A 19,993-nucleotide genomic window follows, 5' to 3' on the forward strand; every position below is an offset into this window, starting at 1 on the left:
TATGTTAATTAATTTAATTTAAATTTTAAAATAAATAAATAAATAAATAAATAAAAAGATTTAAGGACAAAATCATATGGTTGTCTCTATAGACTCTGAAAAGGCATTTGATAAATTTCAATAAAATTTCTTGACAAAGCACTCAAATAAAAATAAATAGTTAAAGCTTTAACATGAGAAAATGTATCTATCTTGGCTATCCAAAGCCCACATCAGGTGTGACAGGGAAACAGTGGAAAAGCATTTCCACTGAAGTATAAAATAAGACACTATGCCCATAATCATCACAATAACCAACAGATGGCTCATGCTTTCACCTCCTTCACATCTTTGCTCAAAATTTACCTTTAGAGGTACAGATCTGTGATTCAACAGTCTTGCACAATTCACAGCACTCACCATAGCACATACCCTCCGCAATGTCTATCACCCAGCCACCTCATCCTTCCCACCCCCCACCACTCCAGCAACCCTCAGTTTGTTTCCTGAGATTAAGAATTCCTCATATCAGTGAGGACATATGATACATGTCTTTCTCTGATTGACTTATTTCGCTCAGCATAATACCCTCAAGTTCCATCCACATCGTTGCAAATGGCAAGATTTCATTCCTTTTGATGGCTGCATAATATTCCATTGTATATATATACCACATCTTCTTCATCCATTCATCTGTCGATGGACATCTTGGCTCTTTCCACAGTTTGGCTATTGTAGACATTGCTGCTATAAACATCAGGCTGCACATACCCCTTTGGATCCCTACATTTGTATCTTTGGGGTAAATACCCAGTAATGCAATTGCTGGGTTGTACGGTAGCTCTATTTTCAACTTTTTGAGGAACTTCCATGCTGTTTTCCAGAGTGGCTACACCAGCTTGCATTCCCACCAACAGTGTAGGAGGGTTCCCCTTTCTCCGCATCCCCGCCAACATCTGTCATTTCCTGACTTGTTAATTGTAGCCATTCTGACTGGTGTGAGGTGGTATCTCATTGAGGTTTTGATTTGGATTTCCCTGATGCCGAGCAATGTTGAGCACTTTTTCATGTGTCTCTTGACCATTTGGATGTCTTCTTTTCTAATTTTGAATATATTTTTAAAAATATTAATGGATTTATTTTTAACTAGATAAGTTAATTCTACAGTTCATAAACAAAAATAAATAAAGGCCAGAAAAAATTAACAAAAGCATAGAGGTAAGACTAGCCCTATCATATATAAAATTTATTTCAAAGCCTCAATGACTGAAACAGTGTGGTGTTGGCCCAAAAAGGATGAATAAATAGAACATAATAGAATGTCCATAAATAGAATGGATGAAAGACTTTCAATGTAAATAACAAAGTCATATATATGACAAAGAAAACATAGAAAAAAATCCTTTATAATCTGAGGATGAGCTAGTATAGTTATGAGCACAAATTCAGAAGCCATGATAATTTTGCAGGATATAAAAAACTACAGCAAAGTTTTAAAAAATTCAAAGATAAATGACAAAATGGATGAAATATTTACAATTTATCACAAACAGTTGGTTATCTAATATATAACCATCTCCTAGAAATTGATAAAAAAAAGACCAATGATCAAATAGAATATTGTATAAAGAATTTGAAAAGACAATATGCACCAAAAAAAAAAAAAATACAAAGGCTCTTAAACAAAGAAAGCATCCTCAAACTCACTCATAATAAAAATGCAAATCAAAATTACACAGGTATTATTTTAACTCATCAGATTGGCAAAAATTCAAAAATTTAATTAATAAGCTTGGTTACAAATCAGCAGACACTCTTATACACTGCTGGTGGTAATGCAATTTGGTACAACGTCCATGGAAGGTGATTTGGCAGCATTTATCAAAATTATAAATGCTAATACCCTTCGACCAGCAATTCTGCTACTGGAAATTTATCCTATATTTGTGCACAGGTACAAAATGACATGCATACGAAGCTGTTTGTTGCAGCATGGTTTGTAACAGCTGGAAAACTTTGGAAACAACCCACATGCCCATCAATGGGGAACTAATTAAATAAATTATGGCATTTCACATAATGGAATAATATGCAAATATATTTTAAAAATAAAGAAGTTTGTATGATTATAAAAATTTCTCCAAGATCTTTGTGCTAGTAAATGTGCTATTCCTTCTGAGGAAAAGCAGGGAGGGGGCAGTAAAAGTACTTATTCATTTTTGCTTATATGGAGAAACTGGAAGGATGTGTGTCCCTCTGGAGGGATATATGGGAAGCTAATGAAATAATGGTGGGGGAACTGAGTGGATAGGTGTTAGGAATGGGATAAAGATGTTTTACTGTATATTTTTAAAATAAATTTTTATTTTTTAGTTATATGAATATATTATCACCCGTGAAAAGATTTTGAAATGCTGCTTTTTTAACATTAATGGACACACTGTGCATAATAAGTGCTATATTAGCTGCTACAGTGTCATGCATTCAAACATTTTGACACAATCATGCTATAGGATCGATATTATTTTCACAGCTCTTAAGATTATTATAAATGGTCAGATTAAACATAATCAGATTCTCCAGACTAACTTGAATCAGAAAACCAAAATATTCTAGCCATCTTCTTGTCCATATGAAACTATTCTCAAAATTCTTCTTCTCTGGGTTCTTCATTTAACTCTTTCCCTTAGATTATTGCCCCTTCTTTGCCCCTTTACAGCATGATGTTTAAGAACATAGACTTTAGAGATCATTTAACCCTGCATGGTTTATTGTCTACATGACCTTTGACGAAATGCCTTTGTTTCCTCATGTGTAAAACAGAAGTAACACAAACTTTATAGACTTGCTTTGAGTATTGAGTTAGTTCATGTACATAAAGCTCTTAGCCCAATGTTTGGCATACAGTAAGAGTTCTAGAAATACTAAGTACCTCTACTATTACCACATTGACTATTAAAACTTCCTGGCGGCCTGAATTTTCACTGAATTCTGAACTCTGCTGTGATTGACAGATACTGGTCACTAACCTCGCACTAGAGTTTCAGAGCGGAATATCACTTCAGTCAGTTCAAGTAACAGTTATATGGTTATTATTTAGACAATCATAAATTTATGTTAATTTCTCACCTTCAAATTAAAACTCCTCTGATTAAACACATTGAGTTTCTATGTAGTAATCTTTTCATTCTTTAATTCAAAAATAATATTCATTGTGCATCAAAAAGTCATCAGCATTTTTAACATGCTTATACCAAAAACCCAATTATATTTTTTTACTATAAATGCAATTTACCTCAGTACTACATTCAGAATTATCTCAGTATCTCTAACTCACAATTTCTCTCAGTCATTGTAATCAAATAAAAATATTTTAAGGAAGAATATTTTTATTATTTTTATGTGATTACCATTTCAATTGTAAGAAACAATGCCAATTTTAATTATTTCAATGTCATAATCCACGTTAACAATAGCATTAATTAATATTACCTACATACAATGTGTAAACTACTTTTACAAACATGTAAAAATCTTTAGAGAAGGAAACATACCAGTAAGGTTTAATTATCAAAGTTTAAAGAGGATTAGAGAGCTGAGACTGACTTTCAGAAAACAATTGTGGAGCACAATGAGCCCACAGTAGAACATTGCCAAATTTCTTGTTACTAATAAACTTCTCTCTAACTTCCCTCAGAGAACATGCAACCAGAGTAACCAGTGGAAACATCAGAAAAACTACAAATTATGCTTAATTTGGGGGCTATAAATCAGAAATTTTTAATTAAAAAACCAAAGCTTTAATTTTAATGATGGAACAATATAACTTGAAAAAAATAAGACTACTTTTGTTATTAAATAAATGTTTGGTGTGACATTAAGGAGCAGGCACTGATTTATATATCCCTTGGGGATATAGGAAAAAAGTAAGCCTTGAGGGAGATAATAATACACTAAGCAAATTGAAGCATGTTAAAATAATAATTATGATACAAATATTAAGTAATAAGGGCTGTGCTAAGGGAGTGCAAAGGGAGGTGACAACAGAAGTTATTTAGCATTTTAATTAGGCCTTTTAGAAAGATAAAAGTTCAATAGCCAAAAATGGTGGAAGAGGTCATTTCAAATAAAGAGAATAATATGAGCAATGACTGGAAGGAAATAGCAGAGCATGTTTGTAGAATTGAACATACAGACTACAGCATGGAATAGTAACAATGGGAAATTAAAAAACAGAAAGATTCAATAAGAAGCAACAATATAAGTCTGAGAAATTCAGATTTTTTTTTCATAAGCACTGGAAAGCTATGAACAGTACTTTTATCAAAAGAGTAATTTTAGAGAAGTTGCTATAGGAAGAATATACTGGTTAATTGTGTACAAATAGATTTGGGCTTTAGGAGAGGAGAAGAGAATGTTCTAGTAGTTCAGACAAGAGATTCTTAAGAGTCTGAACTAGGAGCTATGGAAATAGACAGGAAGAGATGAATGCAAATATATGGAGAAAACTATTACTAATTGCAAACATTTATTGAGAGATTACATTGTGAAAACTTTTTAATTTCTCAGTTGATCATCTCAACTATCCTGAAGAAGGTAACTATTATCTCCATTTTAAGGAAGTCAATTAACTTAGTCATAAGTTAATTATACACACATAGCACAGTCTTAAGTATAGTTCTGGGACCTGAACCCCAGGCTCACTGACTTTTAAAGCCAACACTTCAACTCTCTAATACTTAAGCTTATTGTAGTGAATGTTGAGAAAACTGAAGCCAAAAATGTTGAGAAAACTGAAGCCAAAAATGGCACTAAACAATTGGGAAAATAATCAAAACAAACACAAAATCAATCAAAAACACAAAATATGAGGAGGAAGTTTTGGTTCAGGTTGATTAGACACAAATCCCATCTTTAAACAACTGTTTTCCTAAAGAGTATTATGTTTTCTGTGTGGTCTGAAGAATGTTTCTTTTGCACATTATTCATAGGTTTCATTTTAGTCTTTAAATGTTTAATTCATCCTGTGATGAACCACTTCCAATTTAACCCACTGAAATTCTATTGCTTTATCAGGTGAGAAGTTTCCTGACAAGACGCCTAAGGTGCAATTAGTGATATCTCATGAGGATGCGAAACTGACCATCCTAGTGAAACACATGAAAAACATTGTAAGTTTATTATTTCTAATAAGAAACATGTAAACCTACATTTAGAAATCACTTTCCTCCTTCTGGCAATTAATGTCAACATGAGTGAGAGGAATGGGGCCAGCCACCAAGTTTAAGTGAGGAACAATGGGCGAATTACAATGTTCTGCCTCAGTATGATGGTGATCCCTGGGGTAAAGACTATAAAATATTTTACAGGAAATGTCCTAGGATGAAAATTAGACTTTATTCACAATGAAGTGTCAGACCAAATCTAGTGAAAAAGGTTTGAAAATGCAGGAATAGGTAGAGTATTAGGATCCAGAGGAAAAAAAGCTAGGTCCCAAGAATTTACATCTGCTTCATCCTGCTGAGCTTAGTAGAAGATTAACTCATCTCTTTGAATAATGTCAGCACTTTCTCTGTAAAGCCAGTAACTCTTAGGCTTTCCCCCCAGATGCCCACTGAGTATGTTGAGTTTCTACCACCAGAACAGTTACCATATTCCGATGTAATTACTCAAGATATATCTTTCCCCTCAAAAAATAATAATATTTTTTTTGAGGAGAGGAGCCCCATCTTTGAATCCCAGAACCTAGGACAGCAATGGTAGTTAACTTTTAAAGAAAACTAAAAGCTGTTCCTTGATAGCCCATTCCTCTCTGAAGATGGGTCCAGGCAGAGGCCTGTAGAGCAACTGAAACGTTGTCATTAAGAGAGGGAGGTTTTTGCATCACCGTGTAATTGATTAATGGTCCCAGTCTGTGTGCAGTATACAGAAAGGGGTAACTCTAAGCCTAGCTACTTCTCCAGTCTTCCCTTAATCTACTCAAAACAGGTTCTCCATGTGGTAAAACTCCCCAGGAGACCGCTCGATATAGAGAAACTCAGTAGCACGATTTGGCTCCATCCCTTATGCATATAAGTCTCTCACAACGTGCTTGGAAAGACTTAAAAGAGCAAACTCTTCTCATTATGACATGTATCTGGAACACACTAGAATTTAATAAATACCTGTTCAGTGAACAAATAGTTGGCATAATTTGCAGGAGATACATCCTTTACAAACTTAGTACTAGCCAGATATCCAAGGATGCTTGTTTGTAAATCTGTGGTGTTCATAATCCTCAATTTTTGTAAGAGCTGGGCAAATATTAGATGTGTTTTTGTAGACATTTTACTCATTAAAATAATTATTTTCAATTGCTTTTGATAAGATAATCATCTTAAATGAAATAGGAGTTGTTTAAGAAATTCTTAGTCTGGGAAATGAAGATTCAATTAGATATATTTATGGCTATCAGCGTGTTCATAGACTTTAAGCGTCTGCATAAATATTTGTGATAAGGTAATAGAACGTTAAGAAATGGTGTTAATCTATTTGACAGAACTTACATTTGTACATGATATGTGATTATTAATTGAAAATAGTCCTCTTGGAAGTATTTATTCCAGTCATGTCATTGCTCAAAACGGTTTTAGAACATGCCTGTTGATGTTGCTTTTAGATCTAGCACATAAACCACACAGTAAACTTGGTGGTATTACTCAATAGTCACGCCTAATATTTGATCAAAAGCGGTATTAACCAAACTGGTCACCCATTTTATTCACCAGATAAAATCCCCAAATTCCTTTTGACAGTTTTCAAAAATGCATTTTATAGTGAGATGAAGTTGCACTAACAATAAGAGTATTCAAAACAAATGTGATGCAGGCATGAAGGGAGGGGAGAGAGTGAGTAAGAGCAAAAATTTAAGATTTAGGTCAAGTGATGGGTAAGTAGCAAATGACTAGGTGAATCCTACCAAAAGTAAAAGAAACACCTATGGCCCCTAGAGCCTATACATTGCCAATGTCCTCTGAAAGAAAGTTATTAATAATGAAGTGATACTTCTTGCAGTCTGACTTCTCAGTCTCTTCTCCCCAGTCTCTTAGCCTTGCCCTAGAATTCATTCCTACACCTCTTCTCTTTTCTATTTCCAGCCCTATGGCTTTAAATATCACTTACATGTCTTTCTTTTCTATATTTATAACTCCAGCTTGGAATTTTCCCTAAAATCCAGAGGCGTATGTATAACTGATTACTCAACAACTCTAGTAGGAATTGAATAGGCATCACAAACTTAAGATATACCAAATCAAACTTCTGATTATTGCCCCCTAAACCTGCTTCTTTTACAATCTTTCTTATGTCAGGAAATAGCACCTTCATCCTACTATTTGCTCAAGTTAAAGTCCTTGGAGTCATTTTGACATCTCTCACAAACTACAACCAATTTATCAGCAAGTTCTGTTGGCTCTGCTTTCACAATAAATCCAGAATGCCACCACTTTGCACCTTCACTGCTACCACAACTACCATAAATTGGTCGAGCCACCATCATCCCCCACCTGAATCACTGCTGTAATCCCTTAACAGGTCTCCCTGCTTCTGCCTGTATTTCCTTCTAATCTCTTCCTAACCTAGGAACCAGAATATTCCTTTGAGAATAAAAGTCAGATCTTGTCATTCTTCTCTCATATCCTTCTGTGGGTGAGGCTTCACATCACTTACAATTAAAGCCAGAGTACTTATTAATCAATGAGGTCCTACCAATCTGGCCTCTGTGACCTTTCCGACCTCATCTCCACAGACTCCCTCAATCACTCCACTCCAGCCTCAGTGACTTCTTTCCTGCTCCTTAAATATGACCAGCATGTTTCTGCCCCAGGACATTTGTACCTGTTATTCACTTTATCTGGAATGTTCTTCCCCAGGTTCATGGCTCAATCTCACATGTCCTGAGGGACTATGTCTTACTGCCATGTTTACAGTGAGGTCCTTTCTGACTCTTACATGGAAAACTGCAAAACCACTACTTGTTGCCACTTCCAAACTTCCTTTCCTTCTTTACTTTCTCCACTGCCCTGTGTCACTGCTATAACCCAAGGGGCTAAAACAATGTCAAGTATACAGTAGGTGCTCAATGAATACTTTGTTGAATAAAAGAATGTCAAGTTATTTCTGATGTGAGCAACTAAGAATTAGGATCTTGTTCACCTTGCAAAAATCATCACAACAAAGTTCTCATGCTTTGCATTTTTCACAGCTTCTTTTAAATGACTATTTTATTTCTTCTGTTTATCTGAAGACAGAGATAACACTATAATATAAATGACAGAAAAATCTATCTATAAATTCTCCAAATATTTTCTTTGCTAATTTCAAGTTTTAACTAATTGTTACTTATTTTGGGGGCCTTTAGTATTTTCACATTCTGAAGTAATCAGACTAAAGAAGTTGTGCTTCATTTTAATGTTAAAATGAATTATTCCGCCTGCAGTTCTGTTATATTTAAAATTAAGTGTGATGAAAAGAATTGTTTATCTTATATTGAATCTTTGAAGCTTTGCTCTAAGAATTACTTTCCTTCTGTGAATTCACAAGCAAAAACAAAATTGCTAAAATTTTCCCCTTTTAAAGAAGCCCAAAATGATTTATTCTAGTGAACAGAGACTGACAAAATAAGTCAGTTATTTAGAATCTTGGCCAAGATTTTTTAAAATAATATCTCAGTTTATATAACAAGGAAACATATAAAAATCATTTATATTGGAAAATTTTTTTTAAATATTTCTAGCATTTTTCCCATATAGCCCACTATAAAATGCCTCTAGCCTTAACATCTGCATGTCTCTATGCGTTGCTGTGTCTACAATGTCTCTCTTGGTCTCATCAATTCCCCTCATCTGTGTCACTTCCACACTCTTTTCTTTTAGCTGCTCCAGAATATGTGTATTCTTGAAGGCTTTAAAAGTAATCAGTAAGGATTCTAGACTCTTTCTGTTATTGAATATGCTCACACTGTCAGAGACTCTTACACTGTAACAAAATAATATGATTTCAAGTGAGGAAAAGGGAAGCAGGACATGCCTCAAATGGAGGGCTGTTTAATCGTTTCATAAGAGACAAAATAGAAAAGAATAGTTACTATATGAAAATTAACAGGAGAAAAGATAAGAAATAACAAGTGTTGACAAGAATGTGGAAAAAAAGGGAACCCTTGTGCACATTCCTAACAACAACGTAATGTAGATTGGTGGGAATGTAAATTGGTGCAGCCACTATTAAAATCAGTGTGGTTTCCTCAAAAAATTAAAAATAGAAATAAATACTCTATTTATTTATAAATAGATCAAAAAAACCATATGATCCGGTAATTTCACTACTGGATATTTACCCAAGAGGATGTAAACACTAATTTGAAAAGATACATGTACCCTTATATTTATGGCAGCATTATTTACAATAGCCAAGATATGAAAGCAACTCATGTGTCCATTGACTAATGAATGGATAAGGAAATTATGGTATGTGTATATATATATATATATATATATATATATATATATATATCAGAGAAAGACAAATACCATATGATTTTACTTATATGTGGAATCTAAAAAACAAATAAATAAACAAAAGCAGAAATAGACCTATAAATATAGAAAACAAACTGTATTGTTGCCAGAGGGGAGGGAAGTAGGGGAATGAGCAAATGGGTGAAGGGAAGTGGGAAATGCAGGCTTCCAATTATGTAATGAATAATTCATGGAGATAAAAGGTACAGCAAAGGGAATATAGCCAATGATAATGTAATAGCATTGTATGGTAACAGATGGTAGTTACACTGTGGTAAGCTTAGGATAACATATAGACTTGTTGAATCACTATGTTGTACACCTGAAACTAATGTAACACTGTAAGCCACCTATACTTCAATTAAAAAAAAAAAGACTTATGTAGCCTTATTACCAATAAGTGACTCATACAGTAATTAATTAAAAGGTCTGTTTCATCTTGCTATGAATATTCATGGTATTAGACCTTCCAGCTATAGGCTCAGAAGGGATAAAGGAGAAGAAATGATGGGGCTTGTCTCATTCTATAAGAAGACAAATGTATCTCGAGAGACAATACAGGGGTAAAAACTTGATCTCATCATTTATAGCCCTTAAACTTGTCTTCTGACCATATCAAGTTCTCCAACAGTAAAAGAACTGGCTTCAAAAGCAATAAGGATAAAACTTTGTTCTCATTTCTTTTCTCCCTCCTCTCCTTTCTCCTCTATTTTATTTTCCTTTATTTTTCTTTTCACTTTTCTTTCCAACTATTATCAGCCCAAATTTAGCTATAGGACAGAATATTAAAAATACCTAAGATTTAAATGTGTTTTTTAAATGTGTTCCCTTTTATTGTTGGATTTGCTTAACCATTTGAGGTGATAGACATCGGGTAGTAGATTTTAAAACACACACATTTGAACTTTAATACACTGAAATCAATATATTTTTAAAAAATGAACAGGAGAGAAAGAAGTAGACTCAAACACATCAATAAGAACCCCAGGCTACACACACACACACACACACACACACACACACACACACACACACACAATTTCTTACATTTTATTTTCTATTTAAAAACTTTCTTACAATTTTAATGTGTATGTGTAGCTTGGAGTTCTTACTTTTAAAATATACATTCCTATGTGCAATTCCCAGTGATTTTGATTCTGTAACTGTGGGTTGGTATTTCTTTTCTTTTCTTTTTTTTGAGAGATTGAGAGAGCACATATGTGGGCCAGGGGTGGGGAGGGACAGAGGGAAAGGGAAAGAGAGAATCCGATGCAGGCTCCATGCCCAGCATGGAGCCCAATGTGGGGCTCCATCCCATGACCTTGAGATCATGACCTGAGCCAAAATCAAGAGTTGGACACTTAACAAACTGAGCCACCCAGGCACCTGTAGGTTGGTATTTCTACATCTGTGTTTTATAGGCATTACTGGTCTCATAGAACCCCTTTTCTTTCATATATAAACTTGTTTTCTTCTCTCCTGCTCCCAAATATGAGCATTCCAGAAGGCTCTTTGACACAAGTGGTCCGTGGACCACACTTTGAGGAACATTTCTCAAGTGGTTAATTACCCCACAAATGGCACTCTACATACAATGCGAGTTCTGTACATGGCACTAAGCAAATTATGGTGCCTGTTGGAGAAGAGAACAGTTAGATTTAGTAAAGTTAACAAAAGAGCGTTGTGAGGGGCACCTGGGTGGCTCAGTCAGTTAAGTGTCTGACTCTGGATTTTGGCTCAGGTCATAATCTCATGGTCGTGAAACTGAGTCCAATGTGGGGCTTTGCACTTCAACATGGAGTCTGGTTGAGATTCTATCTCCCTCTCCCTCTGCCTTCCCCCACACACACACTTCTGCTCACACACTTGCTCTCTCTAACTCTTTCTAAAAAAAAAAAAAAAAAGGTGTAGGAGGGATGCCTGAGTGGCACAGTCAGTTGAGCAGCTGACTCTTGGTTTCATCTCGGGGGCTGATCTCAGGGTCGTGAGATGGAGCCCTGCATTGGGCTCCATGCTCAGCATGGAATCTGCTCAAGTTTCTCTCTCCCTCTCCCTCTACCCCTCTCAATCGTGCTCTCTCTTTCTCTAAAATAAAATAAATAAATCTCAAAAAAAAAGAGGGTTGTGAAAATAAAGTACAGATGACAGCAATGCTCAACATGTAAAAATAACAATATTCTGTGTATCCTTTTAAAACTAACTTGGCTAAGTCCTCTGACTATCCCAATTCAATTTTTTTATAGATTTTTAAAAAAAAAATTTGTCATTGTTCCATCCTAGATGTACTTCAATCTAAATAAACATCAATTTCTTGATAAAAGACAATTTTCTAATAATAATTATCCCATCGATTGTATTTGGCTTGTATTTCATTAATAAGAAATGATTCTTCTAGAGTTGGCCCATTATGACATAGATCTCCCATTTCAAAGAATATGATGCAAAGCAGTGGATAGTGAAGAGTAGGCAGCCCAGATATAAATATTTCATTGTTTTATGATTTTTTTACCAAGGAAACACTGACCCTCAAAGATTACCAATTATTTCTTAATGAAACAAACCATAAATTGTTCTTAAACCTATGATAAATCATATGCTAATGATAATTGATCTCTTTCCAACACCAGTATCTTTACTCCTTCATGAATTTTACTATTCTCAGGATCTTGATGAAACTTCACTGTCCATACATTTTCTAAACCTCTTTGATAGCACTCTTTCTGAGGCTTCCTTAGCTCTCATAAATTTAAACTAGTTAATGTACATAGTGGCTTAATAAATGCTGGTTTCACCTTTTGCCCTTCAATGTCAAGATTTTCTTATATTCAGGGCTTTAACTCTTCAAACTAATTTCCTAAAAAATTCTATTCAGTCTGTGACTTCAAAGATTATATAAATTACTCTTAAATTTATATCTCTACTTTAAATATTTCTCTGAACTCGATTTACATATGTTCAACTGCCTGATGGGAATGTACATTCTGATATCTTGCCATCTCTTTAAACTCAATAGTTCTAAATTATAGTTCTCTACTTTTCTAAAATCAACTCTCAGTCTTGACTAATTTTTTTAAATTTTTTAAAAGATTTTATTTATTTATTTGATAGAGAGAATGAGAAAGAGAGAGAGAGAGAGCATGGGGGTGGTCAGAGGGAGAAGCAGACTCCCTGCTGAGCAGGGAGCCTGACACGGGACTAGACCTTGGGACTCCAGGATCATGACCTGAGCCAAAGGCAGTCACTCAACCAAATGAGCCACCCAGGTACCCCTCAGTCTTGACTACTTATTTCAAAAAATTGTTGCATCAACCTCAAGTAACCCCTGATCAAAACTTCTCTATAATTTATTTTCTATATTTTAACTTATTCCAATACTCCTATGTATAATCATCAGCAACCGTTTTTAGTTTCCTGTTACTTTTATTATTGCCAAAATCCTATTCTATATTCTCTATTAATTCATCTGTAGGTTATTTTGATTGATTTTTATGATATTCCTATCTTTGTTTTCTACTTCCTTTAATCCATTCTGCATTAAAACATCCTAAAATTCCATTTTTAACATATCAATAAAAAACGCTAAAAGAATCTTTGTAAAACTCAAATCCCTTAGCCTAATATTTAAAGTACTACACAGTTTAGCCACACCTACCTTTATAACCACCCTCCCCAACACAAAACTTATATTCTAGATGGTTCATTCATTGTTTACCAAATACATTCCAGTCCTTCTAGCAAACTATAGCATACTTCTACTTATGTTCTATTTACCTTCTACATTCAATTCAGCTTCCAGGCTCAGCTCAAACATCTCATCCTTTCTGGAGCTCCTGGGTCACCCTTGCTCCTGGTGATCCTTCTCCCCATTGGCCTCCTGTTATACCTACTGTTTACACCATCCATTTGATATTCACTGCCTTATCTCAGCTCTTGAAACTTTTATCATTGTGGTTCATCCTGTAGTTTCAATTGTTTTGAAAATATACTGATTGTAAAAATTGTGGGAAATATATTTGGTATACTCTGCAGTGCTTAGCATAATACTATGCCCTTAATACATGTTTGTTAAATAAGTGACTATTTATTTAAGTGTACATTACTGTGAAAAATAGCCACAATGCAGAGCAGTTTAATTTGAGCTATATTTATAAATGAATAGCTTTTCTCTGTGAATTTTGTTGTCTGCAATACATAATGCTAAACTTGAGAATGACAAATATCTGACCTTCACATCTACCTCACTTGAAAATAAAGTGATTTCCTGCTGAGGATTATTTCTCTAATTATTCAACAACTCTGGACATTTACCGTATCTCCAGCTGACATAGCCATCAATGTACATGATGCAAATTTTATCTAATCACTCTCTGTTCTTTACTGACAGGCTTTTACCCTAATTGCTATTCTTTATCCAAATCTTCCTCAGTTTTACATTCTAACTCAAACAAACCAACAAGCAAAACATAAGCTAGGGTCCTGACATTGGTCCTCTTAATCTGGTTCCTTCCTGGCTTTTCTGAAATCAACTTGGGAGTCAAATTAGCATCATAGTTGCAAAATACATCCCTCACCCAACAACAAAAATTTGGCATTCATTCACAGACAAAAGTATCTTTGTGGGAGCTGTGGAACCTAACACCATATACCAAAGGATCTAGGAGGACTCTCACCCACCCATGTACCAGATAATAGACACACAGACCTCAGTCCCAGCTGAGGACCTTGAAGTGGCTCATGAACTGGTTCAAGCCCCTCTTAGCCATGGTTAGGGAGCTCCTGGAAAGCACTGTCTTTTAACAGTCATCCACAGATGAAAGAGCCTATGTGGAAGTCTAGGTTTGCAGAGGGGAAGTTTCATCACACTGTTGTGGAACAAAACATGAGTTTGAACACTTTGAAGTGGGCAGTTAGTAAAGACTGGAGGAGGTGACAACTACTTCAAATTTGAAGACAACAATACAAAACTTTAAGTAACATGAAAAATCAAGGTAACATGACACCACCAAAGGATCACAATCATCTTTCACTAACCAAACTCAAAGACGTGAAGATATGTGATTTGTTTGACATGAAGAATTCAAATAGCTTTTCAAAGGAAATCCAATAACCTACAGAAAGCACAGAAAGACAATTCAACAAAATCGGGAAAATAATACATTAAAAAAAATGAGAAGCTTATCAAGAGATAGAAATTATTTTTTAAAAAAGCAAAGAGAAATTTTGGAGCTGATGAATATTATAAATGAAAGGAAAAATACAACAGAGAGCATCACCAGCAGAATGGATTAAGCAAAATAAGAATCTGTGAGCTAGAATACAGGAACTTTGAAATTATCCAGTAAGTGGAGAACAAAAAAGGAAAAAGAAAAATAAAAAAGAAATGAAAATACTGAAGAAATCCCATGTGATCTTAGGATACCTAAAAACTCTGAATTGTTGGAGTTCCAGAGAAGAAAAAGAAAAGAGATAGAAAGCACATTTAAAGAAATAATGATTGAATACTTTCCAGATCTGGGCAGAGATTTGGATATCTAAGTTCGTGAAGCTCATAGTTCCCCAAACGGGCTCTACTTAAAGAGATCCTCTTCAAAATACACTATAATGAAACGGTCAAAAATGAAAGACAAAAGAGAATCTTGAAAGAAGTCAGAGGGGAAAAAAGCTTGTAACTTACAAGGGACCCTCCCTAAGATAATCAGCAGATTTCCCAGCAAAAAGCTTACAGGTCAGGGGGGAATGAAATGATATATTCAAAGTACTGAACTAAAATAGATGCTAATCAAGAATACTTTACCTGGCAAACTGTCCTTCAGAAATAAAGGAGGGATAAAGATTTTCCAGACAAATAAAAGATAGAGGATTTCATTACCACTAGACCTGCCTTATAAGAAATGCTGAAAGGAATTTTTCAAGCTGAAATGAAAGGATACTGATAAGATAACATAAATACATATGAAAATATACAACCAATGGCAAAAATAAGTGTACAGTCAAAGTCAGAGTACTCAAATAGTGTAATATGGTTGAGTGTTAACCATTTACCTCTAATATAAAGGTTAAAAGACAAGAGTACTAAAAATAACTATAGAAGAGCAAGATGGTGGAGGAGTAGGAGACCTAAATTTCATCTGGTCCCAGGAATTCAGCTAGATAGGGATCAAACTGTTCTGAACACCTACGAACTCAACAGGAGATTGAAGAAAAGAATAGCAGCAACTCTCTGAACAGAAAAGCGACCACTTTCTGGAAGGTAGGACATGCAGAGAAGTGAATCTGAGGCAATATTTGGGAAGATAGACTCCGGGGGGGAGGAAGCCTCCATCAGCCGCTTCTGGCAAGTGATAGAGCAGCAGAGCACAAAATTGGAACTTTTAGAAGCCTGTTCCACTGAGGGACATCGCTACAGTGGCTAAGCGGGGGTTGGAACTCTCACTGGGACAGTGTGGTCTCGGGACCCTCAGGGTCACAGAAAGACCGGAAGTGCCTGAGTGCTGCAAAGCTCCCAGGTATTGGAGCAGGGAAGCCGTCTGCAGAGACGGAGCCGAGGAGTGTGCTCTCAGCTCGGAGTTGCCATAAACCGTGATCCACAGCACAGCCGGGCCACTGTTCTTCAAGCAAGGACCCAAAAACAACAGATCGGGGACACTCTTCTTCCTCCCGCAGGAGGAGTGGCGAGGGAGTGCACCACAGGGATCTGCTGGGTTTGGAGACTCCACACAGAATTGTGTGCCAGAGATAGAAATGCTCAGTCACAGGCTGGGTGAGCATAGAGTGTGGCCAGAGACCAGGGAGACAGGAGTGATTGACTGCTTTTCTCTGGGGGCTCACTGAGGAGTGGGGCCCTGAGTTCTCGGCTCCTCCGGGGTGGAGATTGGGACGCCGCCATTTTCACTCTCGTCCTCCAAAGCTGTATAGAAAGCTTGCAGGGAACAAAAGTTCCCGAGAGCAAACCAGAGCAGATTACTTAGCCCAGACCGCAAGGGCAGGGCAATTCCGCCTCCAGCAAAGACATTTGGGAACCACGGCAACAGGCCCCTCCCCCAGAAGATCAGCAAGAACAGCCAGCCAAGACCAAGTTTACCGATCAATGAGAACAGCAGAACTCCAGCGGTAGGGGAATACTGATTTGTTTAGTGTATATTTCTCTGGGGTCATTGTTACCGTGAAAGCATTTTGTTCTTTCACTCATCTACTCTCCTCTGGACAAAATGACAACATGGAAAAGATCACCTCCAAAAAAAGAACAAGGGGCAATACTGACTGCCAGGGACTTAATCAATATGGACATCAGTAAGATGTCAGAATAGGAGTTCAGAATGATGATTTTAAAGTTACTAGCTGGGCTTGAAAAAAGCATGGAAGATATTAGAGAAACCCTTTCTAGAGAAATAAAAAAACTAAAATCTAACCAAGTCGAAATCAAGAAGGCTATTAATGAAGTGCAATTAAAAATGGAGGCTCTAACTGCTAGGATAAATGAGGCAGAAGAGAGAATTAGTGATCTAGAAGACCAAATGATGGAAAATAAAGAAGCTGAGAAAAAGAGAGATAAACAACTACAGGATCACGAGGGCAGAATTCGAGAGATAAGTAATACCATAAGATGAAACAAGATTAGAATAATTGGAAGTCCGGAAGAAGAAGAAAGAGAGAGAGGGGCAGAAGGTATATTGGAGCAAATTATAGCAGAGAACTTCCCTAATTTGGGGAAGGAAACAGGCATCATAATCCAGGAGGCACAGAGAACCCCCCTCAAAATCAATAAAAATAGGTCAATACCCCGACATCTAATAGTAAAACTTATGAGTCTCAGAGACAAAGAGAAAACCCTGAAAGCAGCATGGGAGAAGAGATCTGTAACCTACAATGGTAGAAACATTACATTGGCAACAGACCTATCCACAGAGATCTGGCAGGTCAGAAAGAATTGGCATGATATATTCAGAGCACTAAATAAGAAAAATATGCGGCCAAGAATACTATATCCATCTAGGCTGTCATTGAAAATAGAAGGAGAGATAAAAAGCTTCCAGGACAAACAAAAACTAAAGGAATTTGCAAACACAAACCCAGCCCTACAAGAAATATTGAAAGGGGTCCTCTAAGCAAAGAGAGAACCTAAAAGGAACATAGACCAGAAAGGAACAGAGACAATATACAGTAACAGTCACCTTACAGGCAATACAAAGGCACTAAATTCATATCTTTCCATAGTTACTGAATGTAAATGGGCTAAATGCCCCAATCAAAAGACACAAGGTATCAGACTGGATAAAAGAATAAGACCCATCGATATGCTGTCTGCAAGAGACTCATTTTAGACCCAAAGACACCCCCACATTGAAAGTGTGGGGAGTGGAAAACCATTTTCCATGCTAATGGACACCAAAAGAAAGCTGAGGTGGCAATCCTTATATCAGACAACTTAGATTTTAAACCAAAGACTATAATCAGAGATGAGGAAGGACGCTATATCCTACTTAAAGGGTCTATCCAACAAGAAGATTTAACAATTGTAAATATCTATGCCCCTAACATGGGAGCATCAATTTATAAGGCAATCAATAACAAAAGCAAAGAAACACATTGACAACAATACAATAATAGTGGCGGACTTTAACACCCCCCTGACTGAAATGGACAGATCATCTAAGCAAAAGATCAATAAGGAAATAAAGACTTTAAATGACACACTGGAACAAATGGACTTCACAGACATATTCAGAACATTCCATCCCAAAGCAAAAGAATACACCTTCTTCTCTAGTGCCCATGGAACATTCTCCAAAATAGATCACATCTTAGGTCACAAATCAGGTTTCAACCAGTACCAAAAGACTGGGATCATTCCCTGCATATTTTTGGACCATAGTGCTTTGAAACTACAACTCAATCACAAGAGGAAAGTTGGAAAGAACTCAAATACATGGAGGTTAAAGAGCATCCTACTAGCGAATGAATGGGTCAACCAGAAAATTAAAGAAGAATTACAAAAATTCGTGGAAACCAATAAAAATGAAAACACAACTGTTCAAAATCTTCGGGATGCAGCAAAGGCAGTCCTAAGAGGAAAGTATATAGCAATACAAGCCTTTCTCAAGAAACAAGAAAGGTCTCAAATACACAACCTAACCCTACACCTAAAGGAGCTGGAGAAAGAACAGCAAATCAAGCCTAAACCCAGCAGGACAAGAGAAATAATAAAGATCAGAGCAGAAATCAATGAAATAGAAACCAAAAGAGCAGTAGAACAGATCAACGAAACTAGGAGCTGATTCCTTGAAAGAATTTAGAAGATTCATAAACCCTTGGCCAGACTTATCAAAAAGAAAAGAGAAATGACCCAAATAAATGAAATCATGAATGAGAGGGGAGAGATCACAACTAACACCAAAGAAATAGAAACAATTATAAGAACATATTATGAGCAACTCTATGGCAGCAAATTCGATAATCTGGAAGAAATGGATGCATTCCTAGAGATGTATCAACTACCAAAACTGAACCAGGAAGAAATAGAAAACCTGAACAGACCTATAACCACGAAGGAAATTGAAGCAGTCATCAAAAATCTCCCAAAAAACAAAAGCCCAGGGCCAGATGGCTTCCCAGGGGAATTCTACCAAACATTTCAAGAAGAATTAATACCTATTCTTCTGAAACTGCTCCAAAAAATATAAATGGAAGGAAAACTTCCAAACTCGTTTTTATGAGGCCACCATTACCTTGATCCCCAAACCAGACAAAGACCCCATCAAAAAGGAGAATTAGAGACTAATATCCCTGATGAACATGGATGCAAAAATTCTCACCAAAATACTAGCCAATAGATCCAACAGTACATTAAAAGGATTATTCACTACAACCCAGTGGGATTTATCCCTGGGCTGCAAGGTTGGTTCAACATCTGCAAATCAATCAACGTGATACAATACATTAGGAAAAGAAAGAACAAGAACCATACGATCATCTCAATAGATGCAGAAAAACATTTGACAAAGTATAGCATCCTTTCTTGATCAAAACTCTTCGGAGTATAGGGATAGAGGGTACATACCTCAATATCATAAAAGCCATCTATGAAAAACCCACAGTGAATAATATTCTCAATGGGGAAAGGCTGATAGCTTTCCCCCTAAGGTCAGGATTGCGGCAAGGAGGTCCACTATCACCACTGCTATTCAACATAGTATTAGAAGTCCTAGCTACAGCAATGAGACAACAAAAAGAAATAAAAGGCATCCTAATTGGCAAAGAAGAAGTCAAACTCTCACTCTTTGCAGATGATATGATACTGTATGTGGAAAACCCAAAAGGCTCCACCCCCAAACTGCTAGAACTCATACAGGAATTTAGTAAAGTGGCAGGATATAAAATCAATGCACAGAAATCAGTGGCATTCCTATACAACAACAACAAGACAGAGTAAAGAAAATGAAGGAGTCGATCCCATTTACAAT

The 19,993-nt window shown here is 36.1% G+C and overlaps 1 protein-coding gene across 1 annotated transcript in view; it reads left to right on the top strand.

The window, feature by feature from the left end:
- The window catches only part of PIK3C2G (phosphatidylinositol-4-phosphate 3-kinase catalytic subunit type 2 gamma), a 344,412-nt gene that overhangs the window by 303,075 nt on the left and 21,344 nt on the right, over nt 1–19,993 (top strand). Inside the window, 1 exon segment of the mRNA XM_088025563.1 lies at nt 5,056–5,150. Within this exon segment, the coding sequence (XP_087881689.1) occupies nt 5,056–5,150 (95 nt within the window).

This window comes from Eumetopias jubatus, unplaced genomic scaffold (assembly GCF_037043125.1).
Source record: "Eumetopias jubatus isolate StellerSeaLion01/CBP00866 unplaced genomic scaffold, mEumJub1_p1.0 scaffold_8, whole genome shotgun sequence".
In the NCBI taxonomy this organism is placed as follows: Eukaryota; Metazoa; Chordata; class Mammalia; order Carnivora; family Otariidae; genus Eumetopias; species Eumetopias jubatus.